The 26,492-nt window shown below is 39.3% G+C and overlaps 1 protein-coding gene across 1 annotated transcript; it reads left to right on the top strand.

The window, feature by feature from the left end:
• Positions 1-542: 542 nt before the first annotated feature.
• Positions 543-25,295, top strand: GGH (gamma-glutamyl hydrolase). Its single transcript, XM_025395014.1, has 9 exons — positions 543-1,405; positions 4,293-4,407; positions 9,776-9,826; positions 13,067-13,151; positions 14,006-14,144; positions 16,112-16,218; positions 16,301-16,391; positions 22,715-22,852; positions 24,925-25,295. Exons 1-9 carry the CDS (start codon positions 1,297-1,299, stop codon positions 25,044-25,046), a joined length of 957 nt encoding a protein of 318 aa, XP_025250799.1. The 5' UTR covers positions 543-1,296; the 3' UTR covers positions 25,047-25,295.
• The last annotated feature ends 1,197 nt before the right edge of the window (positions 25,296-26,492 follow it).

The following is a 26,492-nucleotide window of genomic DNA, read 5'->3' as shown; positions in this document are numbered from 1 at the left end:
TAATGCCAGGTAAAAAATTTTTCCTACGTGGATAATCAATTATTTTGGCACCACAAGTTCATATTTACAAGGCTACTTGTCTATTTAATCATGCTCAAAACCAGCTCGACCCTTTCATGTCTTTCATCACATCCTTTATTGCTTACCTCTCACCACGCCCTTCTACAGTAGCATTATTTCCTTGTTAAACCAGACCATTCACTGCATTTACTCTTCTTGCAATATGCTAAAACTGTACCTATTGTCTCTATGAGTCATGTTTTCTGCCTTTTTTCCTTACTAAATTTAAACCTCTTGTGAAAAAGACATTGTCCAATTTATATTTTCACCTTTAATACCGAGCATTGATGTAGTAGGTTTTCAAATATTCTTGTTTTATTCTGAATTTAAGTTGGCCCTTATAGATGGGAAATTTCACCTAGTACGAGCTATATATCCATATATTTAGGAACAATCACAACAGTTTTAATGAATAGGAACCAGTCATCTTTTCTGCCCTGGTGGATAGGCTACTTAGTGGTCGTCGGTGGATGGCGCTGAGAGCGGTTGATCAAAGGAACTGACCCCGTTTGCAGGCGTGGCCTGGGCGTGCTCGCTTCGCAGTAGAAGCTGGGAGTTGGGCCAGTTCTGAGCCTAGTGATGCGCCTGTGTATGTGTTCACATCGCCGTCCAGTCTTCTTCACTTCCTACAGATGCCGGGACCCCCAAAACAGCAAGATGTGGACATTCACATTCGAAGACACAGGCTGTCCGGACAGCGAACGTTGTCACCATTCCCAGACATAGGGCCCCGACTTTCAAGTAGGCGGTGCGGTTGGCGCGCAGTTCTCAGGGGCCTTCTAGAATCTCCCGCCAGCCTCCCCGCTGCCTGGTTACCACACGCTGCCAGGGACACCCAACCTCCCCTCTCGAGGGCCCGGGTTGGCCGGCCCAGCTTTGTAGGGCTGATTGAAGGCCACATCGACATAACAGTTGAAAGGGAAGGACGCGGACACCACCCGGTACCCGCCCCAGGCGTTTCCAGAGTCTCCGGTTAGGTGACCCGTGGGGGTCGCGGTCGCGGACCGGGGACAGAGCAACGGGGCGGGCGCGCAGCGCGGGCCGCAGTCCCAGAGCCGCCCACCGCCGCCCCACGGCCGCCTAGCGCGCGCCGGGACTGCATTTCCCATAGGCCCGCGCTGCGGAGCACCGCCCACCCGAGCCCCACGCGAGTGCGCGGCCGCGAGGTGTCCCCGCCGCAGCCCCAGCCCGCCGGCCCGCAGAGCTTTTGAAAGGCGGCGGGAGGTGGCGAGCGCCATGGGGAGCCCGGGCCGCCTACTGTGCGTGCTGGGCCTGCTACTCTGCGGGGCGGCGAGCCTCCGGCTGTCCAGATCCCACGGTGACACCGCCAAGAAGCCCATCATCGGTAAGGAAGCTGTGCGGGGCCGCAGCATATGGGGAGGGGCTGGGTGTCGGCGCTGGGCGCCTCCCGCCGCCGCGCTCCAGCTGTCGCGTCCTGCCGGGGAAAAACCCCAGATGTGCTTGGCTTTTGGTGCAAGGAGGACCCCGGGCTGGGTACCGTTTGGATCGTACTGAAATGTACCTATTTGAAGTGTCTCGTTCATTCCTTTAGACTCATATGGCTCTTAAAGATGGGAGGGAGGAGGGTGCACCGTGAAGAATCCTGCGGATTTTCTTTTTTTGTACACAGCTAGGAATTTATACTAAAATAAAACATTTCTTTTTCGCACATAGTTGGGAATTTTTTACTCATTTACATCTACACGTTTGTGCATTACATTTGTCAAAATGTCTCAGGTTGAGGGCGTATTTAAAATACCAGTGCATTGTAATATAAAATCAAGAAATTAAGGTATAATTTGGATTTTGTCATGTTCAGTAGCAGAGGACAACAGTGGCTAATATCCTAATGTAGGTTCTATTTGATGTTAAAATGCAGTACATAATTTTTCATTTCCAACATATTTGTGTTTTAAAGAGATAGTGAAATCAGTCTGTGTTACCAAAACACACATTTGAGACAGGCCCAAGGAAGGCTACCTGGGAGAAATCATCCTGGGGTTAAAATTTGCCCAAATAAATTTGTGTGGAATTAAGATTAGTTTTATTTTGGCTGTAGGATTATGCCTTTCATACTATTTTTTTTTTCTATGAAGATTATCACTGTATTCTGTAACTAAACAGAAATTAGATGAATGTTTTTTCATATAGGTAGTGCCCAATTTTCAAATGGATTGCTTACTAATATTTGGAACTTATTTCATAGCTGTTTAACATGGTGATTTGCTTCTCCACGAACTAACTCAAGCTGTAATTAATGTAACAGTTTGCATATTGTGTGTCCAGAGGAGAGAAAAAAAGCAGAGGGGATTGTTTTCCCTTTCCTAGAATCAGGGGTAGCCCTGTGTCAAATATTTAAAAAAGGGACTTTGCTTTTGGTCACTGAGATCAGCACAGAATCGTTAACCGAGTACCGACTATGTACACAGTCTTGCTCTAGGAAGTGCAAAGGATTAAAAGATGACAAGGAAGCTACAAAAGTTATCAGATGGCCTTAAATTATTGGTGAAATTTTGGTCACATTTTGAGGGAGAGGGAGAACAGCTTGAGCTCTTTTCCCAGGGATGGGAAAAGTGAGTATGCTGGGCCCAGGGGAAGGGGAGATTTTGGTTGGAACTCACTTTGATGTACTTCTCTTTCTGGTAACCCTTGTGCTCCCATGATGCCCCATGTCACCTTTGTGGTACCTCACTCCATGTACCCTGTACCACTCCATTTCCTATGACATTCCTAGTTCTTTGTTCCCTAGTCAAACTTTGTAGTCCTTAGTAAAGATGATTTTACCTACCAGTAAGGACAAAAAGTCTTACGGAACAAATTTTGTCGTTTGATATGTTACCGGAATACCTGATGAATGCCAATTGTAAGAAGCTGGAAATACAAAAGTGAGTAATACAGACAACAGCTCTTCCTATCAGGTGGCCTACAGAGACACTGAAAGTGTTCCAAATGCTGAAGTGCTGAATGGTAGTAGGCACAGGTACTCACCCGACAGACGTGTTTTGATGTGTGCTGGTTGCTGTACTGTGCTGGGGCTGGGTTTCACTGGTAAAAGGAGGCCAGAGAGATGGGTGGGGCAGAGCACACAGGGTCTTACAGAGTTTATTAAAGTTTAGGGACCCACTGAGGTAGTTAAACAAGGTGGTGACACCTGCTTGCTGATCTGTCTCTCCCTGATCTCCTTTCCTATTGCTTTCTGCCTTCACTCACCTGGCTCTAGTAACATGGATTCCTTGCAATGTGACAGGCACCTTCCTGACACCTGGCCATTTCTCTTGCCATTCCTTTTTCCTGGATTCCTCTTTTCCCAGATATGTGAATATGGTTTACTCTGTCACCTCTCTGGAGTCCTGGCTCAAATGTCATGTTTTACCTTCTCAAGGAGGACTTGCCTGGCCACCATATTGAAGACACTGTCCTTTCCTCCACAGATGGGATCTCCTTCCCCACCTTCTTTCTCTCCTTAGTGCCTACGACCAGCCACTCTATATATTATGCCTTTTTATCTTGTTTATTGTTTGGCCTCTCTCCCCTCCCTGATACATATTTGATTTAATACACACAGGGTAGGGGTTTTTGTTTGGTTCTCTCATATTCATGTGTCCCCAGCACCTAGTTTGTTGCCTGGCATGAGGTATGATTCAACAGTATATATTGAATGACTGTAGGAATAGGAATGGTGATGTGATCCGATTTGCTTCTACGCGGGGAGCTGCTTGGAGCTTGAGGGATTTCTTAAGAAAAGATGTAAGAAGACCTTCTAAGAGTCTATTATCATAGTGCAGTGGGGAGAGGAGAGATATTGATAGTTTGGGCTAAAGTAATGTTGGAGAGGTGTGGATGGAAGATGTTTTCACTCCTTTGCTTCATTGTCAGGGAATCAGTGTGTCTGTGAGTATGTGTGGGAAAGGAGCGACAGTCTTGTAGATTTAAGGATCTGTATTCTTTAGATGGATTCTAGGTCTACAGTTGTGTGAAGGCTGCATGTGCTACTGAAGTCCTTCTTTGGGGGCTTATTTGGCTTCCCTGATGTGGTGAGAGATAGATCTACTTGAAACCAAGATTATCCTCCTCTGCTTCTTTCCCACAGCCTGTGGGTGGACTTGGAGGAGAAACTTCCTATTTAATTCTGTGAATTGAAATAATAAAATATGATATTTTTGCTGTGATAGATTTCAGTTTCTGAGCAAGAAGAAATTTGCTTGAAACTAAACTTTTTTTTTTGTTATTAGGAATATTAATGCAAAAATGCCGTAATAAAGTCATGAAAAACTATGGAAGATACTATATTGCTGCATCCTATGTAAAGTATTTGGAGTCTGCAGGTGCAAGAGTTGTACCAGTAAGGTATGATTCAGTGTTTTTTTAAATTTTACTCTGTAAAGAAATTGCTGCATATGGCCGGGTGCGGTGCCTCATGCCTATAATCCCAGCAATTCGGGAGGCCGAGGCAGGTGGACTACCTGAGGTCAGGAGTTCGGGACCAGCCTGGCCAATCTGGTGAAACCCTGTCTCTACTAAAAATACAACAATTAGCTGAGTGCAGTGGTGCACATCTGTAATCCCAGCTACTGGGGAAGCTGAGGAAGGAGAATCGCTTGAACCAGGGAGGTGGAGGTTGCAGTGAGTTGAGATTGTACCTGCACTCCAGTTTGAGCAACAGAGCAAGACTCCGTCTCAAAAAAATAATAATTACTGCATAATATCTCTAAAATTAGTGCTTTCTCTTTATGATTATATCGTTTAAATGCAGTAACATTGAACCTGATTTTTGCCACAAACATGTTGCTTAGAGTCTCTCATTGAGTGTGGGAAGCTGTGTGTTACCTGTAACGTCATTAGAGGTACTGTATGTCATATGCATTAGCATCAAGAATGAAATGATAGTTTCCTTTACCCCAGAAAAGGTGGTCCTCACAGATACTATGAAGGTAATGGAGTAAAAGAATCTAAAATTTATGCAAACTCAGAGTGGGAGAGGGTGGTTGTGGGGGTGTGAGATAAAAAATTACATATTTGGTACACTGTACATTACTTGGGTGACTGGTGCGTTGAAATCTCAGACTTCACCACTATACAATTAATCCATGTAACCAAAAACCAATTTTACCCTAAAGGCCATTGAAAAAAAATTTTTTAAAAAAATCTACAGTTTAACCAGCTTTATTTTATAATATTAGGATAAGAGAACACTTAGGGAATGAAGGAGGTTTTTAGAAAATGACTTTTAAAATACCTTCACACTCTACTTTAAAAGTTTGTAAATTACTAATGCATTAGAGTTGCTTCAGTGTAGATTATAGGTATTGCAGTTTTAAAGGCACTACATTATTTTTGTGATAAAATGCTCCTATAAGAATGAGATGATTCATCTCATATTTTCATTTAGAACTGAATTCTTCCCATATTTTTCATTTGGAAGGAGCTAACAACCAGAATCTTATATGTATTTATAATATCTTGTCAGCTAAAATTAATGTATTTTATAATCTTTCAGCACCCTCATCTAATCCATTTTGAGTGATTTCACACACAAAACACTATTTATTCTATACAACCTGTTTCTGTAAATAATTTCTCATCAAAAATTATAACAAAAGTACTGTTCAAATATACTACTACTAATAAAGCCAATATTACAATTTAGAGAATTGTATCACAAAATGGCTTTAGGTTTAGATTTATGAGAATTGTTTTCTCGTATGATCTTTTACATTTAAATTAACTGTTTCTACACCAAGATTACCATTTGCTTTTGATATTAGTCTTTCATATTTTAGTAGCATATCTAATTTTACAAATGACATTTTATTTGAAACCCATGTAACATCAGAGTTTTAGAGCTGGGTAAGAGGCTCTAGAGAGTCTTCAGAACAGTGTTTCCAAGTTTTCATCAAGGAAGCTTTTAAATGCAGACTGTTCTAGGATGTTAGCACTGACCATGTGCATGGGAGATAGGAGAGACAAAAGGCAGAACAGCCATAAAAAAGAATGAAATCATATCCTTTGCTGTGATGTGGATGCAGCTGGAGGCCTAAGTGAATTAATGCAGAAACAGAAAACCAAATACCGTATGTTTTCACTTATAAGTGGGAGCTAAACATTAGGTACACATTGAAACAAGGATGGCAGCAATAGATACTGAAGGCTACTAGAGGAGGAGGGGGATAAGGGCTGAAAACTTACCTGTTGGATACTGGACTCACTACCTGGGTGACAGGATCTTTTGTACCCCAAACCTCAGCATCACACAGTATACCCATGTAACAAATCTGCACACATACCCTCTGAATCTAAAATAAAAGTTGAAATTATACAAAATAAATGAAGTAAAATCATAAATGAAAGAGGAGACATTACAACTAATGCTACAGAAATAAAAAGGTTCATAAAGACTACTTACAAGAAACTGTATGCCAACAACACGTGTAACCTAGAAGAAATGAATAAATTGTTAGAAACACACAGTCTACAAAGACTGAATCATAAAGAAACAGGAAACAAACCTGTCACCGGTGAAGAGATTGAAATGGTAATCAGTAGCCTCTCAACACAGAAAAGCCCAAGACCAGCTGGCTTCACTGGTGAATTCTGCCAAACATCTAAAGCAGAATTAATACCAGCCCTTCTCACACTCATCCAAATAATTGAAGACAGTACAATTCCAAGAATGAACCCCAATGTAAACTAGGATTTGGGCAATTATGATGTGTCAGTGTGTTTTTATCAACAGTTAAAATGTACCACCCAAGATGTTAATGGAGGAAGCTATGCATCTTTTGGGGCAAGGGTTGTATAGGAAATCCTTAACCTTCCCTTAATTTTGCTGTGAACCTGAAATTACTCTAAAAAATAAAGTCTTTAAAAAAATAAAACAAAATGCCTTAAGGCAGGTAGACCAGTTTAGAGGTAGTTGCAGTAGGCTAGGTGTGAAGTGTTGAGGGCTTGGCTTAGACCGGTGGTGTGGGAATGATAGGTAAGTGTTGTTTAAAAAAAAATCACCAATATATGATGACTAATAAAAGGGCACAGGGAAGAAAAAATAGATAAGGATGATGGAAGTTTTGAAATCATGGGAGTTTTGAAACTGAATGACATTGCAGAATATTGGTATTTATGAGAGATGCTGAGAACGTGACTGTCAGCATATAGGTTAATTTCCAGCTTGGGTTCTCAGAGTTCATTTAAGGTATATTGTTGGAATCATGAGATCCTGTAGAAACAGTGTAATACATAGGGGCTAAGTTCACAGACTAGCCTGCAAAGGATTATCTGATGCAAAATAAGACTGAAATGATCATGATGATGTTAGGTTCATTTCTGAATTTTGGATGCTAGGAGTCAACTTCTGTGGTTTAGAAGTTAAAAGGAAGAGATGGGAGACCTGGGAAGCATTCTGAAATAGGTCAAGAAATTTGTCTTTGGTTTCCTTCTGCCTTCTTCCTGCCACCTTCTCTCTCAGGTGCTTGGTGCTCTCAGGTTGTCATAAATTCCCAGTGTGGGACTAGTGGAAAACAGAATGTCCTGCTTCCTCAGAGGTAGCATACAACAGCCCTTGGGCTGCAGCTTTTGGTTTAAAAATGTGTGTTGTTCACACAAATCAGGCTGGGCACGGTGGCTCAGGTCTATTATCCCAGCAATTTGGGAGGCCGAGGTGGGAAGATCACTTAAGCTCATGAGTTTGAGACCAGCTTGGGCAACATGGAAAAACCCCTATTTATAAAAAATTTTTTAAAAAGCCGGGAGTGGTGGCGTGCCCAGCTACTCAGGAGGCTGAGGTGGGAAAATCACTTGAACCCAGGAGGTGGAGGTTGCAGTGAGCTGAGATGGCGCTACTGCATTCCAGCCTGGGTGACAGAGCCGGACCTTTCTCAAAAAAAACCCCAAAGACCACAAATCAGACTTTATAAGAGTCTGAATTTTTGGTTTTTTTGAAGACAGTTATTTGGATTGGGTTTTAAATGGGGCAAAGACTCCCCATTGGCAACAGTGCTTTGCCATCCTTTTCATGCTGCTAAAACTGTGTCATTTGCCATCATCACCAGGCTTAAGCCATTTCCTGACAGTTAAGGAGAGAATAAACTGTTTCTCATACCTTGTTGAAAGGGGCTTTTGTTTCAGGAAATGTCTGACAATGTGCAACTTACAGTTATATTCTCTGCCAGGGCCCCTAGGCACCAGAGTTGTGACATGGCACACTCCTTCCCCTGTGACAATTAAGCCTCTTAATAGTGATAAGTGGGGACCAAAACTATAGTCATGGACAATGTGGGAGCCATTTATTTAGAATTAATGAAATGACTGAAACTAGCTTGCACTGCTAGCTGGCAGGAGTCCTTGGAGTGCAGCTGTGTGATCTAAATCCATTTTGGTCCGTGATGGTAGTGGTTGCCCATTCTGGTTTAAATATCCATGGGGAGAATTCTGGGTCCTGACTGGTTGGTTCCTTTTTATTGCCACAATCTGGGGAGATTAGATTGGCAGAATACTGGGTACATGTAGATTCATATTTCACCTCCCTGTCACTTCCCAAGGCAGGGCTACCTGTCAGTATTTCTCCACTTAAGACCATGGTAAGCACCATTCTGGTATTACCCATTGCTTTTGTGGCCCTCTGCCAGGAAGAGATTACTATGAACTTGTGAAAGACAGACCTGGACTTGCAAAGCTTGTTTGGACTTGAGAGTAGATCCCAAAGTTGTTTGCTGGCAAAACACAGCCTGTGTTCTGGATATCACAGGTGTCTAGTTAATAATCGGTGTGAGGGATCTCACCTCCCCCGAAAACTTCTTTGAGGGCAGAAATGGACTAGTTGACATCTAGTCATAAGTCTACTTCCTTTAGGGCAGGTTGAGAGGACAGGTACCATTTATTCTCTCGCAGAAACCAAAGGCTGCTAAATGTGGGAGAGTTCTTGCAAGGATTTCACCGACTTGGTGCTCTCTTCCCTTATTGTTGCATTTTATTGAACTTTTGGGAAAGCAAATGTCTTACTGTGACTTAGTAAATGTTGTCGCCGTATGTCACAGATTAATCCCATCTTTTTTTTCTGGAGAAAGGGAATAAAGTCACCAATAATATGGCAATTGTTAGGAGGCCCTTAAGGGATGTTTGATCAAGGGTCTTTCAGAGTAATTACCTGGGCATTTAGGCTGTTCTACAGTCATCTCTGTAGTCTGTCAATTCAGACTAGATCTGAACCGTCCTGATTTTGAAATGCAGAGTAGTCCCTAGACTCTTGCAACTAGTCTGTTGAGGTAAGATGAAGCAGAGACTTGACATCTATTTATATATTTTTTCATCTGCCAGAGCTGCCTGTAGTTAAATAGGCATGATAAATAAAGTTACTTAAAGGAGTCTTTACATAAAACTACTGACTATTCTTACATTTCTTTTTGTAGTTTTTGGTTAGTAGAGAAATTACTGGTGCCTAAATCTCACAGTCTTTAATGTTTTGCATACTAAAACATACTTCACAATATTAAATTACGTTAGATCACAGAAAAGCATATTTACTTGTCTGATTAGCAAAACAAGGATAGAATTATGTGGCTTTCAAGTGGTTTGCAAAAATGCCTCTAGGAAAGTAGATAATATTGTCTAGTAATTAAAAATTAGTTTTTATTTGGCTTTTTAAAAGTAATGTGGTGACTTCGTTTAGAGGTTTACTTGTAAGTTTCACAAATATAACAATAACTGTTTTTATTGTTTTCAGGCTGGATCTTACAGAGAAAGACTATGAAATACTTTTCAAATCTATTAATGGGTAAGTTGGCAGCATTGGTTTGATGTGGTATATGAGTGGTCTACATATATGTCTGCTTTTGTGAAGGAAATCATACAAATATTATACATGTTTCTTTGTAACTATCTTAGAGTGGTATAGTATTTTCTGAGTTCTTTTATAGGATATATTTTCTTGGGAGATGCAAAAGTTCTTCAAAAGAGGAAGAGGCAGGTTAGAAAATGTATAATTGTTACATAGTAGACACACATAATTTTTTTAAACGTGTGACTTAATCTTTGTTCTTTTAATGCTTGTCTTAAATGTTTGAAGCTACCTTGAATGGCATGGCATACTGCTTGCATATGGAGTTTATAAGTCCAAAGTCTGAGGATGTTGATTTTTTTTTTTTTTTCGGGTATATTGGAAAAAACTGTTCTGTTCTCTGGTTTCACCACAAAAGATATGTTAGCTCACAGAACAAGACTTCTAATCATATGAAAAAAAAATGTCCACCATTACTCTTAATTTTAGGAAAGAAGGCTAATTACAGCAGTCAAAAACATTTAATTACCAAGTTGACAGAGATCAGAAAATTTGCGTATACTCTATAGGGCCTGTGAGGAAACAGGCATGCCCATACTTCATTAGAGGAAATGTAAATCATGTAGTCTGTCTTGGGATAATGTTGCAATACCTATTGAAATTAGAAGTACATACACCCTTTGACCTGGGAACTTGAGGAGGAATTTTATTTTATAAGTATATCCCACATTGCATGAAGACTTAGACTCAAATATATGCATTGTGTTAGTAGTATTGTCTGTCACCCAGTAGTCCATCAGGTGAGAATTGGTGAAATAAAACAGACTATGTACATTTAATAGAATACTATGCAGGAATTAAAAAATGAGGTTATCTGTAGATGCTGACTTGGATCACCATTGTCCCCCATGTGAAAAAGGCAAGGCATGTGATGGTGTGTATAGCATACACCCCGCTTGCTTTTTGTTAAAAGTCAGGGTGAAGAGATATGCATATTTCTACAAATCAACACAGCAGATTTTAATGGCAGTCATTTCTGATTGGGAATAGGGTGGGAGGAAGTATTTTACTCTAAAACGTTTTTTAAAATGAGCTTTATTATTTTTACTTCTAAAACCATGTTAATTTATTGTTTCTTTTAAAAAGCCATGTTTACAAACACCGCATGTTCTCGCTCATAGGTGGGAACTGAACAATGAGATCACTTGGACTCGGGAAGGGGAACATCACACACTGGGGCCTATTTTGGGGAGGGGGGAGGCGAGAGGGGGGAGGGATTGCATTGGGAGTTATACCTGATATAAATGACGAGTTGATGGGTGCTGATGAGTTGATGGGTGCAGCACACCAACATGGCACAAGTATACATATGTAACAAACCTGCACGTTGTACACATGTACCCTAGAACTTAAAGTATAATAATTTTTAAAAAAAAGCCATGTTTGGAAAATTATTTGCTTTCAGTTCAGTTTGGTTCAGTTAATATTTACTGTAAAATCATTTTAATTTAGTAAAACATTTACAATGCCCAGTATGTGCTGTGTGCAAGGTACTTTGGCATGGACAAAGATCATTAAGTCTAGGCTAGAATGTAATAGTAGAACCTCAAAAATAGACCTTTTGAATCACTTCATTTTCTTCCCACCCTCTCCCCAATTGCATTCCTGTTTGGAGAGGAATCTGAAATCAAGTAGCAGTGTAGACAGTAATACATACTTTTGGGAGCTAGCCTGTCCATTTGATCAGTATGTCTTCATGCAAACCACCAAAATGAGTCCATTTTCTATCTTCCTCACTTGCTTTCTGCATTGCCACTAATTCTTGCTCCTGTAGGCCCCTTTTCTCTCTCATGTAGTCACTGAAAGCTGCACTCCAAAGTGGGTTAAATTGGGGGCCTTATTTATATCTCGGAGTGTCACCAGAAAATGAGCTGTATTCTAATGTGACTTCAAAAGCACCTTTATTGAGTCACTATTATGCATTGGACCCCATAGTATTTTGCAGGGGGAATAACAGAGATGAAAAGACAGAGCCATGCCTTAAGGAGTTTGTCATATAGGAGGGACAGTCAGGTTTTGCTGCATGAAAGGACTTTGGGGTTAGACATACCATATTTGATCAGAGGCAGCTTTTTAAATCCTAAGTTAATGTCTGTAAGCTGGAGACCTGGGATGCAAAACATAAAAATTAAAAAATACTGAGTTAATGGAAAGAGAGAATGCTAATGAGTCTTCCCTAAGCCACTTTTAATTGTGGGATTTTCTGCTTGGGTTTGTGGTAGATATTCTCCCACACAGATGCTTATATGTTTTCTACCAGACTGTGATCTTCCTAACAGCAAAACCACTCATGTTTGTCTCTCTAGGCAAGTCCTGAGTCTAGCTCGTGGAAGAAACAGAATATATTTCTTGAATAACAACAGTCTCACAAGTGATATTTCACATACCTCAAACTTGTATTTAAATATTTTCAAAATTTTAATATGTTTAATACCATTTTTCTTACCTCTTTTGAATATCCTTGGTTCTTTCAAGACGTTGCTATAAATTATAAATTTAAAAGTTTAATTTTAAAAGTTGATATAAAAACATGAAAATAGTTTTCTATATTTCACTTTTATAAGTGTGTAAAAGAATATCAAATATTTTTCATTGCCTCCTTTTCCTAGACTTTTTGTAGAATCGTAATTATGTTTCTTGAAAAAAATGTTCTAATACCATGTGTATTTCTGAAGAGACTCAGGGTGATAAGAATTAAGTTCTTGTAGAAATTTAATTCCAGCTTAAATATCTTTTTTATGACCAGCTTGTTCTTTATAGTTAAATTATTTGTGAGCTAAGTCCTACCCACCTGCAATTGATTTGGCATGACAGATCACCTTCTTTTAAACCTGGCTAAACCTGGAATTTTGTCCGTCTTTGATATCTAGCTCTGTGTACTCTTGCCCCTCCCCTACTTATTTACTTTTAATTTTCCCACACTCTATTTCATCAAATAAACTTTTTGAAGAGGTTTTTGGAAAATATTCTCTAAAGTGTTGTTAACTGCTGTAGTTTCTGAATGGCTGGGATTGTAAATATTTTATAATTTCTTTTTTGTTTTTCTAATTTTCTTCAAGGATCTTATTGCATATGTAGTAAGAAAAATTGTTTTAAAATAAAAAGATTGTTTTCTGTGTGTGTATGGGTCAGGGGTGGCAAAATACACCCTATTTGATTTATGTGACATCGTTTCAGAATCCTTTTCCCTGGAGGAAGTGTTGACCTGAGGCGCTCAGATTATGCTAAAGTGGCCAAAATATTTTACGACTTGTCCATACAGGTAAATATCAGTTATTGCTTGTTATTCCAGATGGATTTTTGTAAGTTTTGTAAGTTTTGTAAGTTTTAGTGAGAGTAGTTCTTGTTTTAAGCAGATGGTAATGCTCCCTTCAAAATTACCCTTAGCCTCATCATACCTTTAACCTTGAGGCACCTGTTCTTGGCTGCACCCAAATAAAAGTGTTTTCCACGTGCTTCATCTAATCCTGGGCTTCCAGAGACCCTTCAGAGCCCTGCTGACTGGTCCTCTCTTGATGCTTGTTAATGTGAACCATGTCCTCATGTGGTGTAGACATTTTGATGTCTCTCTCTGTCCTCTTATTTTATTTTATTTTTTGGCGGCATTGTTTCTGTGTTATTAATTCTCACTTCTTGAAATCTGTTCTTCTTCCCAACTCATTCAATCCTATTAGAACTTTCTTCACAGTTACCGTAGACTCCATGTTCTTTTACCAAGCAGAGCTTCTGAGCCTCTGACTTCTCCTTTGTAATGGTCACAGTGGGACTGCCTTTGTACCATAGCTCCAACCCTTACTGTTTCTCTCCTCAACTATTAACAGTGATTTTTAAATTAATCTTGCTAGCCCTAGTATCTTACCAATCCCCGCTTGTAATCTGTAGGCTTTTATAGTCTTTGGGTCAAGATATACATTGTGTCCACAGCTCATGTTTTCCAGCATGTGTGGGAGCTTGGTCTGAAGAGAGAGTAAGTGATAGCCTACTTATGGATCCTGGAGAATGCTTCAGAAATCCATGTGTAACTCAGGTGCCTGTTTGGTAATGACAAAAGATATGGCTAATTTTTATTTTGAAAAGTTTGAATAAACTTAGTTTTCTCTCTTTCTACTTGCAAAGAGTTTTCATGATGGAGACTATTTTCCTGTGTGGGGCACATGCCTTGGATTTGAAGAGCTTTCACTACTGATTAGTGGAGAGTTCTTATTAACTGTCACAAATACTGTTGACGTGGCAATGCCGCTGAACTTCACTGGAGGTAAGAGTACTCTTTCAACCCTCTAAAAAATATTTGCTGGGCAGGATTAGTAAGTAGCAAATATGAAAGTAAAAGTGCTTATTTTTATTTTGTTTTAGCCTCCCTGAAGAAAAAAATGCTTACAACATTAGCATTTAATTTATTTACACAGGTTGAAGATGTGAATTACCATCCTTATACTCATTTATGAGGATGACTTAAGGAATTGTGAATTTTAATAACTCATTGCTTCTAGTGATATCAGGACTGTGTGTGATGAAGAACTCTGAAATGGAATCTGGTTTTGAGTCCTAGTTTTCTCACTTTGACCTTGAGGAATCATTTTTACCTCTGAGGTTCAGTGTCCTCATTTGCAAAAGGGTCTAACGCTTAGGGGTTTTTTTGTGTGTGAGAATTAAATAAGTTTTTGGTTTTTTTTTTTTTTTTTTTTTTTTTTTAAGACAGAGTCTGTCACTCTGGAGCGCAGTGATGCAATCTCGGCTCACTGCAACCTCCATCTCCAGGGTTCAAGGGATTCTCCTGCCTCAGCCTCCTGAGTGGCTGGGACTACAGGCATGCGCCACCACACCTGGCTGAATTTTGTCTTTTTAGTAGAGACAAGGTTTCACCATGTTGGCCAGGCTGGTCTCAAACTCCTGACTTCTGGTGATCCGCCCACTTTGGCCTCCCAAAGTGCTGGGATTAGAGGATCCACCGGGAAGCGCTGTATTTACTCAGCAACCAGGAACTCCAGTGAGTTTTGGTATCTAGAGTTTTTACTGGAATGTTGTTATGAAATAATTGATTGAATCATTGCCTATGTGACTGAACTCAAATCTCCAGCCCCTCTTTCATACTTGGAGATTGATTGGGCTGGCTCGAAGTTTCAACTTTCTGATCATGAAGTTAGTGTTTCTAATGATTAGTCTTCATCCTGAAATATTTGAGGGACCCACCTTGAATTACCACATTAGCATAACAAAAATACTTTTATCACTCCAGGAATTCTAAGGGTTTTAGAAGCTTCCTGTCAGGAACCCAGGACGAAGACCAGAAAGATTCTTAATGATACCACTCTGTATAAGTAGATAATGATTGTTGTTGGTTACTTGATCTCTGAATGCTTAGAATTGAAGCCACCAGCTATTTCTGTTCTCTTGAGGATTTTGCAAGGAAAGTAGCAGTCATACTTAAAACTTATAGAATGCTTTATGCTTTTGAAAGCTCTTTCTTCCATTGTCTCACTTAATAATTGCAAAAACCCGGTGGGAAGTACATGTATTAGGTCAGAGTACTTTGGTTCTGTTGCCAGAACCCAGTTTATACAGAAAAGGAATGTTTCAGGGAGCTGCGATTTTCATGGAAGTCTCTAGCAAGAATAAGGGGCCTGGTTTGCAACAGCTGGCACTATCGCCTTGAAAACGTCAGTTTCTTTTTTTCAAAATCTGTTTGTTGGTGTTTGAGTCTGTGCAGTACCTTCAGGGTTGACCACTAAGATATATTGCTTTTTGATCTGTTTACTGAGTCAAAATTTCTTGGCTTGGTTCGTGTTCTTTTCTACATTGTTTTTATTTTTATTTGTTTGTCCCAGATACTTCTGAAAATATGTTGAAAGTTTTGGATCCTTTCCTGGGCAAATACGTACACCCATGGAAAGTTTTAACTGTTTTTCAGAATAGTCTGTGGAAATCTAGTTAAGATTCCCTGCCTGTTCTATAGCTTGCCAATACTCATATCAGAAGACTTTTACTTATTCATGTTAAAATTCTAGAAGAAAATTACTTATATCTGGAGCATATTTGAGTTTATGTTAAACACATTTTGTAACTTGATTGGAATACTTCTATGGAAATGATGTGTTTTGCTTATGATTTAGTCATCTTGATTATATCTTCATAATGGCTTCTCTTTGGGTGCAGATAAGCGATTTCAGTGGATTTTATTTTTTGTGTGTTTAAATTATTTCTCTTGTACTTAAATTATTTCAGGTCAATTACACAGCAGAATGTTCCAGAATTTTCCTACTGAGTTGTTGCTGTCGTTAGCAGTAGAACCTCTGACTGCCAATTTCCATAAGTGGAGCCTCTCCATGAAGGTATCACACTAATTACACAATGAAATTAATATGTTTAGAATAACTGCAGAAGTAATCATTTTGTTTTGTTTTCGTATTCTAGAATTTTACGATGAATGAAAAGTTAAAGAAGTTTTTCAGTGTCTTAACTACAAATACAGATGGCGAGATTGAGTTTATTTCATCAATGGAAGGTATATCACTTTAGCATGTACACTTTATTTCATTTATTTTATATTTTTGAGTTTTGATTTTGTATGTCTTAAAATCATGTTACTTTGGGGCCTGAAGATGGATGTTAGGGCATTTTCGGAGACAGGAGACGTGTTTTGTCCGTGTTTCAAATTAATTGCAGTTTTCCTGGGTATTTTCCTGAATGAAGTGGTGAAGAAGAAAAGTAAAAGAATAAAGGGGGTGGAGATGAAGAAAGAAATGAAGAAAATGACTTCTGTTTCTGGCAATATTGCAGATTAAATAACTTGATAGACTTTCCTTCAGCCAACAACAAAATAAATGTGGGTGATAACGGAAAAACATAGTAAATACGCTGATGAATTGGCAAACAAATAAAGATACTCAGGTTCAAAATTTTAAGAGTTGAGTGGAATATTTAAACCAGTGTTGTTACTGAATCAGGAGAACTTGAGACAGTCAGGACCCTCTACATGGAGCAGGACTTGGAAGGCTATACCTGCAATGTCAGGCTGAACTCAAAATACAGCTGGAATCTGCCCTACAGAATGGCAAGGAGAATTGCCCATCCTGAGCCTTGGGGCTAAGGGAGTGGGGTGGGGGTCAGTGAATAAAGCTTTGAATGTTTATAATGATGGGCTGTTCTCCTAGTGTGGCCAGCATTATACTAACTGGGAAGTTGGACAAATCTTAAGTAAGTAATTTTGTTCAGGGTTGTCTCAGACTGGTAATGCCCTCACATGTGACGCTGAAGCAAATGTAAATAATTATTTTGAGAGGACCAGAGGTCCATCCCAGGCTTCACGGAATTTCCATATATGAAGTTTGAAGGAAAATGAACACTTCACAGCCAAAATACTACTAATGTACAAGCAAGCAAAGTACTGTGAATGAGAACTTGCAGAGATAACAGATGTGGAAGCAGACCTGCATAAATGTTAGATATTAGTGTTATGAGATAAAGTATAATATATTTTAAGTTTTAAAGAAAGAAATAAGAATGCTTGCAAATATAGGCATGAAACAATCAGATTTGAAAATAACCAAATTCAGCTATTAGAAATTATAATTGAGGCTAGGTGTGGTGGCTCACACCTGTAATCCCAGCACTCTGAGAGGCCGAGGTGGATCACCTGAGGTCAGAAGTTCAAGACCAGCCTGGCCAATGTGGTGAAATCCCTTCTCTACTAAAAATACAAAAAAAAAAAAGAAAGCCGCAAATGGTGGCATGTGCCTGTAGTCCCCTACTTGGAGGTTGCAGTGAGTCGAGACTGTGCCACTGCACTCCAGCCTGGATGACAAAGCGAGACTCTGTTTCAAAAAAAAAAGAAGAAATTGTAATTGAAATAAAACCCTCAGTAGACATGTTAATCAGAAGGTTAGACACAGTTGAGGAGAAGTTAATGAACTAGAATAGAAGATAGATGTGAAGGAAACATTCAGAATCCAACATAGCCAGACATGTAAATGTAAATGCCAAATGTGTCAGAAGAAAGGTGGGAATCTGGAGGGTAAAGTGATTTCTTACATACCTAACCAGAACTCTTGAAGGAATGGGAAAAAGTAGGACAGAGACAGACTCTTTTTTCTGTGTTTAAAAAAAAAAAAATTCAGGTGGATAAAAGACCTAAGGAGAAAGGCACACTACAATAAGGTTTTAGAAAAAATAAAGGAGAATTGTCTTTATGATCTTGTTTAAGGGAAGGAGTTTTGAAGACAAAATATAAACAAACCATAAAGGAAAAGATTGATGAATTCAATCAAATGAAGAAGCTGTGTTCATAAAAGGAAACAAATTACACAAGAAAAAAAGGGGAGGTATTTGTAATGCATATAACTGACAAAAGTTGTGCGTCTAGCTTACATACAGTAAAGCTATGTAATTTAAGAAGAAAAGATAACTTATGAAAAATGGATATGAGGGCTGGGCATGGTAGCTCACGCCTGTAATCCCAGAACTTTCAGAGACCAAGGCGGCAGATCGCTTGAGGTCAGGAGTTTGAGACCAGCGTGATCAACCTAGTGAAACCGCGTCTCTACTAAAAATACAAAAATTAGCCAGGCGTGGTGGCACACACTTGTAATCCCAGCTACTTGGGAGGCTGAGGCAGGAGAATTGCTTGAACCTAGCAGGCGGAGGTTTCAGTAAGCTGAGATTGCACCACTGCACTCCAGCCTGGGCGACAGAGTGAGACTCAGCCTCAAAAAAAAAAAAAAGAAAAAAAAAAGGATATGATATTTGAATAGATACCATACCAGAGAAACTTGTCCACTTATGGCTTGGTGAGATAAGTTGCTCAGTATAATTACAGGGAATTAATTCATGATCAGGGAATGCAAATGGAAACCAAAGTAAAAACCATTTTATACCCATCAGATTGGCAAAATTAAGAAGCCTGCTGATAACTAGTGTTACCCAGGATGTGGCATAGCAGGTGCTTTCATGCACTTATGATTGGAAAACATTTTGGCATTTCTTAGTAAAATCAAACATTTTCCAGTTTTGTTACCTGGCAGTTTTATTTATTGGTTAAAAAATACCCTAATTAAATAATTTCATGTATGTAGAAATGTACATGACATTATGTTCATACCAGCAAAAAAATGGGAAACCACTCAAAAGTCCAATAGTGCAAAGGATAAGTAATACTACATAGCTATTAAAATCAGTGAGCACACTGGCGTGTACCACTGAATGAATTATGAAGACAATTTTGAGTTGAAGCAAGTCCCAAGGGAATACATGCTGTATGTTTTCATTTATATGATGATTAAAATTTGGCAAACAAGAAACAATGTATTGTTTGGTGGTAAATTTAAGGCAAGGATGGGGTGATGAATAAATATGAGAGCTGAAGGGGTGGGAAGGACAGTAGAAGGGCTTTGGAAGTATTAGTCATGTTTCATCCTCCCAATCCGGCAGACCTCACTACATCAGCATTAACCACCTGCTATCTGGATTGCTGCAGCAGCAGCCTCCTAAGGCTTCCACAAACCCATCTTCTTCCAGCCACCCACTCGTGGTCTGCTGAAGTACCAGTCTGATAGCATTGCCTGAACAAAACTCCTCAGTGGCTCCTCTGCATGGGAGGATGAAGTCTAGATTTATGAGCTCACTTCCTCCACGCCCTCTCTGTGCCTTCACCTCTAGCTTGTACCCTGCTAGAGTAGCATGACCCTGCTACACACAGCCCTTCCACAGAGCCATGCTTCTTGGCTCTGCGCTCCTCATGTGCTTTCCTCTTCTCTGAAAAGCTCCCACTTTCCCCTATTTGTTTCTCCTGATGAACTCTTAGCCATCTTGAAAAACCCAGGCCACTTGTCATCCCTAGAGGCCTTATCTACCATCATTCCTCTTCTCCACAACCTTGGTGCTTTGTGCTATGTGGGAATGTTTCCTAAGAGCACGTATTTGCTCTTGTTCTACCATCCCTCTAGATGAAGAGCTCTTTGAGATCAGGAACTGTATCTTATTCTCCTTTGTGTTTCCAGGGCTTTATGTAAACCTCATAGATGTTGAATGAATGCCTACTTATTTAAATGATAGAATATTGGGTTAGAAGTTAGGGAATCAGGTTCCATGTTGGTTCTGCTTTTGACTATGCCATACCAGGCTCATCTGAAAATTTTCTCCCACCTCCAAAATAGGAACACTTGAGATGCTTTATTATTTGCATATTTTCTTTGCCCTCTTGATACTTTTGTCTAAATCAGTGAGGCAGGGTATGATTCCTCATTTTCAGGAAACTGCACTGGTCTTTTAGTAATGCAGTTTACTAAAGAAGAGTAAATTTCACTTGTTACTGAATGTCGGTGACTTCAAAAAGTTTATGGGAAAAATTGAATTAAAATATAAAAATAAAAACTATAAACTTTGTTTCTCAAGCTCTATCAAGTTTAAGACACTTTTGCCCATGATGATACCAGCCTTTTAGTTCATCCCTAAAGAACTCAGAGTCCTGTGAATTGAACCATGTCAAATGCGGTCTTTTTTACATTCTTAACAGAAGTAAGTGCCCTTTAAAGACTTTTTAAGATTAGGAAATAAGAATAAGTCAGAAGGAGCCAAATCAGGACCATAAGGTCCTAATGGGTTCTCATCAAAATGCTCACTAAATAGCCCTTGTTGGATGAAAGGAATGAGCAGGAACAATGTCATGGTGGAGAAGGACTCTGGAGAAGCTTTCTTGGGCGTTTTTCTGCTAAAGCTTTGGCTGACTTTCTGAAAACACATAAAAAGCAAATGTTACTGTTCTTTGGTTCTCCAGAAAATCAACAAGCAAAATGCCTTGGAGCATCCAAAAAAACATTATGACCTTTGCCCTTGACCAGTTCACTTTGGCTTTGACTGGACCACTTCCATGTCTTGGTAGCCATTGCTTTGATTGTGTTTTCAGGTTCATACTGGTAAAGCCGTGTTTTATCTGCAGTGGCAGTTCTTCAAAGTAATGCTCTAGGGTCTTGATCCCACCTGTTAAAATGTCCATTGAAAGTTCTCCTCTTGTGTGCAGCTGATCTGTGTGCAGTGGTTTTGGCACCCATCGAGTGGGAAGTTTGTTCAACTCTGGTTTTTCAGTCAGGGTTGTGTAAGCTGTCCCAATTGAGATGTCTGTGGTATTGGCTATTCTGCTGTTTATTGTCGATCTTCTTCCATTAAGACACGAACAAGATACATATTTTCCTGGCAAATTGATGTGATAGTCTGCCTGGAGGGCTTCAACATTGTGTCATTCCGTCTTAAAATGAGTTATCCATTGGGAAACTGCTGACTTCTTTGGGTCATTATCCCCATACATTTTTCATAAAGCGTTAGTGATTTCACCATTCTTTCATCCAAGCTTCACCATAAATTTGCTATTTTTTCTGTCTTCAATTTTAGCAAAATTCATATTGCTGTTACAGGGGTTCTTTTAAAACTGATGTCTTATCCTTCTTAGTGCCTCATACTCGATCCTGTTCATACAAGTTACTTCAAGTTTATTTTGGTGCGAAAAAGTTGAAACCCTTGCATAATTTTTTTCATAATACACATTTTCCATGAGCTTTTTGAAGACTTCTTATATATATGTTATGTATGTCTCTCTTTCTCTTTCTGTCTCTGATTCTATTGGATGTAAATCCTTTTTATGATTTAAGACATTTTTTGTCCTCAATAGTGCTTCATGCATTGGAAAATTTACTAGAAGATCTGCCTTTCAGTTAACCGTACATCACAGTTAATTTGCTAGTCCCCCAGCCTGTGGGCCTCTTGCCGGTAGCTTCACAGGTAGTCCCAGAATAGAGAGGAAGAAATGGTAGTGTCACACGAAAGTGGGGGAGGCAGGGAGCTGAGTGCCTGGAATTGCATGAGGCGGCGGTTTCCTCTCGTGAATATCCACAAAGCTGGGATAAAATGTTTCCCTTCTGTGGCCTGCTCTCTAGTCAGAAAGCTTACTGGGATGAGAATGGACAGTGCTCTTACCCCTAGATATCTCTTCTTTCATTAATTGTCTTCATTCCTCCAAGTACTTTCTGATGGTGGTCATGGTTACAATTCCAAAGCAAAAAATAATAGAGGGGAGATTTTTATTTTTTTCAAATCAAAATGAGGGAAAGGCACATCTGAAAAAGAGATGAATATGTGTATTTTTCTGAAGGTAACTATTACACATATTCACATTTTCTTGAATTGTGGAATTGTTCATGCTTATGTAAAAGTAGAGAGAGTAATATGAACCCTGGGTGTCTGTCTCAGTTAGCTTCGACGATTGTCAGTAGCTCTGTGTCCCTTCTTGTTTTATGTCTGCTTTTAAATTTCTAAAAAATATTTTAAAAATGTATACCACAAAGTCATCAGTCATTCCATAGACTGAGAGAGAGAGACACGGTTCAGGCTGGGACAAACTGGCTTGTGTGAAAGGACACCAGAAGTGCTGCCATACTTCATTCTCATATGAATAAGTCGTTATGGGAGGACAGGAAAGCATGTTATGAGACAGGAGAGAAAGAGACCAACTGTGGAAGAAGCTTGTATCACCAATAAAATGTGTGTATGACTTTTGGACAGGGATACATTCCTCAGCTCAGCTTCGGCTTTGCTATGAATATCTTGAAAAGCAAATCGCTCTACAAATTGTAAAAGGTTTGCTAATCAGTGAAGTACATTACTGGGAATTTTCACAGTGAGTGTGAATGGAAATTATTTTGTGTCTGAGAGAATATGTACAATTTTACCTTGTCTGCTATTGTGAGTTATAATATGTTTTACATAAGACATAAGCCAATTTCATTATAAGTAACATCTTAAACCATTCTTAGTACTTACTAATTTGTGTTCTTCTTACAGGATATAAATATCCAGTATATGGTGTTCAGTGGCATCCAGAGAAAGCACCTTATGAGTGGAAGAATTTGGATGGCATTTCCCATGCACCTAATGCTGTGAAAACTGCATTTTATTTAGCAGAGTTTTTTGTTAATGAAGGTAATATGAGGGTATATAATTTTGTCATTTTGGGGTGGTTTTGAAGAAAATTGCCCTCATCTGAACTTTTACCTACCTTTTTGCTCTATAAATGTTTTGAAAGTTCTATAGGTTTAACTTTAATGAATAATACAAATGTTAAGTAATGTGAAAGCCCTGAAATTGAGATGTTAGGTATTCTGATAAAACCAGGACAGTTATTTCAATTAACAGTATCATACCTGCTTCAGTGGGCAGAATTCTTGAACAACAGCATAAAGAATGTTGAGAGTTTTTTTTCTTTCTTTCTTTTTCTTTGTTGTTTTTGTTTTGTTTTGTTTTGTTTTGACAGGATCTTGCTCTGTTGCCTAGGCTGAAATGCATTGATGTGATCATAGCTTATTGCAGCCTCAAACTCCTGGGCTCAGGGGATCCTCCTGCCTCAGCATCCTGAGTTGCTGGGACTACAGGTGCACACTACCATGCCGAGCTCTTTCTTCTCGGATACTTTTCATTTAGATTCTTCCCCATTACTCTCCATTTTTAAGAATAATGCTTTAATTATAACAGTCTCTGAGAATTAGGTGTTACTTTTCCAAGACAGTGATAGAAATTGAATATATACCACCAGTTGGTGATTTTAAGGCTACCTGTCTGTAGGCGTTGGCATAGTGGAGAAAGCAGATAAACTCTGCCTGCTTTTTGGTGATGAAAACATAGACATATTCATGCTGTGTTATGTTTGTGGTAAACCAAGAATTTGGTTGTAAATGCTCATTTCTTAGTTGAGCATTTTAGGTACAATAAGTCCTATGATTTAAGCAGAACTGTGTATAGCAGGTCCTTGAACAACATTGTTTACTTTGAAGCTGTTTCATTATAACATTGATGGAAAATGGTTTTGTTATACATTGTTTTGCTTAAAAGTAGTACAAGAACCTGTCAATGATGTTAAGTGAGACTGTAAGACAGAGGTACAGAAACAACTTGTAAAGGATAGAGATCACTTTGGTGAGGTATAGCCATTTAAAGACTTCAGTGAACTTTGTTGTCATTCCATCTCCAAGCTTGCCCTAAGTTTTTATCAACTCTCCTGCCATTGCTGGGAAGTTAAGTACTTCCTACTGAGTTTACTCTGCTTTAGAATTATGCAAAGCTGAGTGGGTGGTTTTATGACAAAAACTCCAAATTAAAAAAAAAAAAGTATCCCATATACAGTATTAGTCCAAAGGAACGTTTTCATGTGTGTGTGGAGTGAATGAGGGCAGCAGTGGCAGTGCCGCATTTGCTGCAGTAGTAGTCACGTGGCATTTAGTCTATGTGGTCTTTATCTTCCAACATTCTTCTTTCTAAAAATGCCGTAAGAGCCTGTATTTAGTTTGACTTTGGGAGCTCTAGGAGCTCTCACCTCCTCACATTTCAGCTTCCATCATGCCAAACTTCTCACTGTGCCTCCTAGTTTTTCGTAATTCTGCCTTACCTGTGAAAATGTCTCACTTCTCCGTCTGCCTCAGCTTCGCCAGTTTCTCCATCCTTTTTACTCTTGTAGCATCCAGTGATGATACGCCATAAAAACATTTTTATCATATGATTCTGTGTGGTTACGAGGCTGAACTTCTTGAGTGTTAGGATCTGTTCTGTTTATATTTCCATCCCCAGGCTGTGTATCAAGTCTTGTGTACACATAGCCACTTGGTAAGTATTTGAATGAGTTGCTGATTGAGCACCACATGGGATATGCTGCAGGGCGAATGCAGCACAGCTGCTGTGTCTGTGGGCGACTGTGCCATAAATCGGGCACTGCTTTATTTGGGGAAATGTTGTAAAGCATTTCCCTCCCTCCCTCCCTCCTCCTCCTCCTTCTTCCCCCTCCCCCTCCCCCTTCTCCTCCTCCTCCTCCTCCTTGAAAGCAAGTTTATTAGAGAAGTAAAGAAAAAAAAAGATGGCTGCTCTATAGGCAGAGCAGTTGTATTTCTCTTCTTGTTGATATTTTCCCACTTAATAATGCTGATTGCAGGAAGAAATGTTATAAAATAGTCTCTTGAAGATTTTGTCATCTAATATTTTTAAAAATTAACTTTTTTTTCTTCCAGCTCGGAAAAACAACCATCATTTTCAATCTGAATCTGAAGAGGAGAAAGCACTGATTTATCAGTTCAGTCCTGTTTATACTGGAAATATTTCTTCATTTCAGCAATGTTATATATTTGATTGAGAGTCTTCAATTTGTTGACAGAGCAAATTTGAATAATTCCATGATTAAACTGTTAGAATAACTTGCTACTCATGGCAAGATTAGAAAGTCACAGATTCTTTTCTATAATGTGACTGGCTCTGATTCTTCATTCAGTATAGGACTATTTATATAATGTTTGATAATTAGTGAGACATAAATAATCAGAGTGTTTTCATGGAAAAGCCTTATATCTGAAGATTGGAAAAAATAAATTTACTGAAATACAAATTTTTTTCTAATTGATTTGCTTTGGAAATAAATACCATCCCCTACCTGCCCACCCCGTCCTCCTTGCTGAAAAAGAAAAGAATCTTTTGAAATCCTACCACTTGTTCATTGTGATGTCTCCCTCCTTTGGGTCTCAGGAGTATGTGTGTGTGTGTGTAGGTATGTGTGTATAGATATGTGTGTGTATGTGTGTATCTCCTTTTCTGCCCTGTGTTAACTTCACATTTCAAGCGTACACATCCTGAAAACAGAGTCTGTGTCTTGAACTTTTTATCTTTCAGTGTCTAGCCCAGTAGGCCCTCACTAAGTAATTGTCACTACTTGTAAGTTTTTTCCCATGGAAAATAATTTAAAAGCTGTCATATATTTATTTTGGCACACTTTAATGTACTTTTCTTTCTGTCTTTTTTTTTTTTCTTTTCTGAGATGGAGCTTCTCTCTTGTCGCCCAAGCTGGAGTGCAATGATACAATCTCAGCTCACTGCAACCTCCGCTTCCTGAGTTCAAGCGATTCTCCTGCCTCAGTGTCCTGAGTAGCTGGGATTACAAGCATGTGCCACCACACCCGGCTAAATTTTGTATTTTTAGTAGAGATGGGGTTTCGCCATGTTGGCCAGGCTGGTCTCAAACTCCTGACCTCAGGTGATCCACCAGCCTCAGCCTCCGAAAGTGCTGGGATTACAGGCATGAGCCACTGCACCTGGCCAACTTTAATGTATTTTTCAATCCGTGCTACTTTCCTCCACCCTTCACCATCCCATATAACCCTCAGAAGTATGAAATTTAGGAACTCCTTGAGGACAACCAAGCTGCTGGAAGGAAGAGAGAGAGGGTTTGCTGAGCTGTGAATGGTAAATGGTATTTGTACATCTGTTCTCTGTGGGCTTCCAGAGCTTCTGCAAGAGAAGGGGAAATAGAGAACCGTGAGTAGGGATGATGTTGGAGGGCATCGTGGACGATTTCACACGCAATAAGAGAAGAACAATCACCTGCAGACACTGAGCTAAGCCATAATCTTTGGGGAGTGGGGACAAATGGCACATATAAATTGGAAGAGATTAATACATTTAATTAACAAAGAACTTTACTAGAAATGTGGCAGATTTCGTTTCTGTCTGTGAACATGATTATTTGTTGAGTCTTACTGTTGAATGTGCCTGGCTAAGTTTTTGTCTCCTACCACTAGAAAAAGTTAGT

Source organism: Theropithecus gelada, chromosome 8 (assembly GCF_003255815.1).
Source record: "Theropithecus gelada isolate Dixy chromosome 8, Tgel_1.0, whole genome shotgun sequence".
Lineage (NCBI taxonomy): Eukaryota > Metazoa > Chordata > Mammalia > Primates > Cercopithecidae > Theropithecus > Theropithecus gelada.
This window is presented reverse-complemented; position numbering and strand designations above follow the sequence as displayed.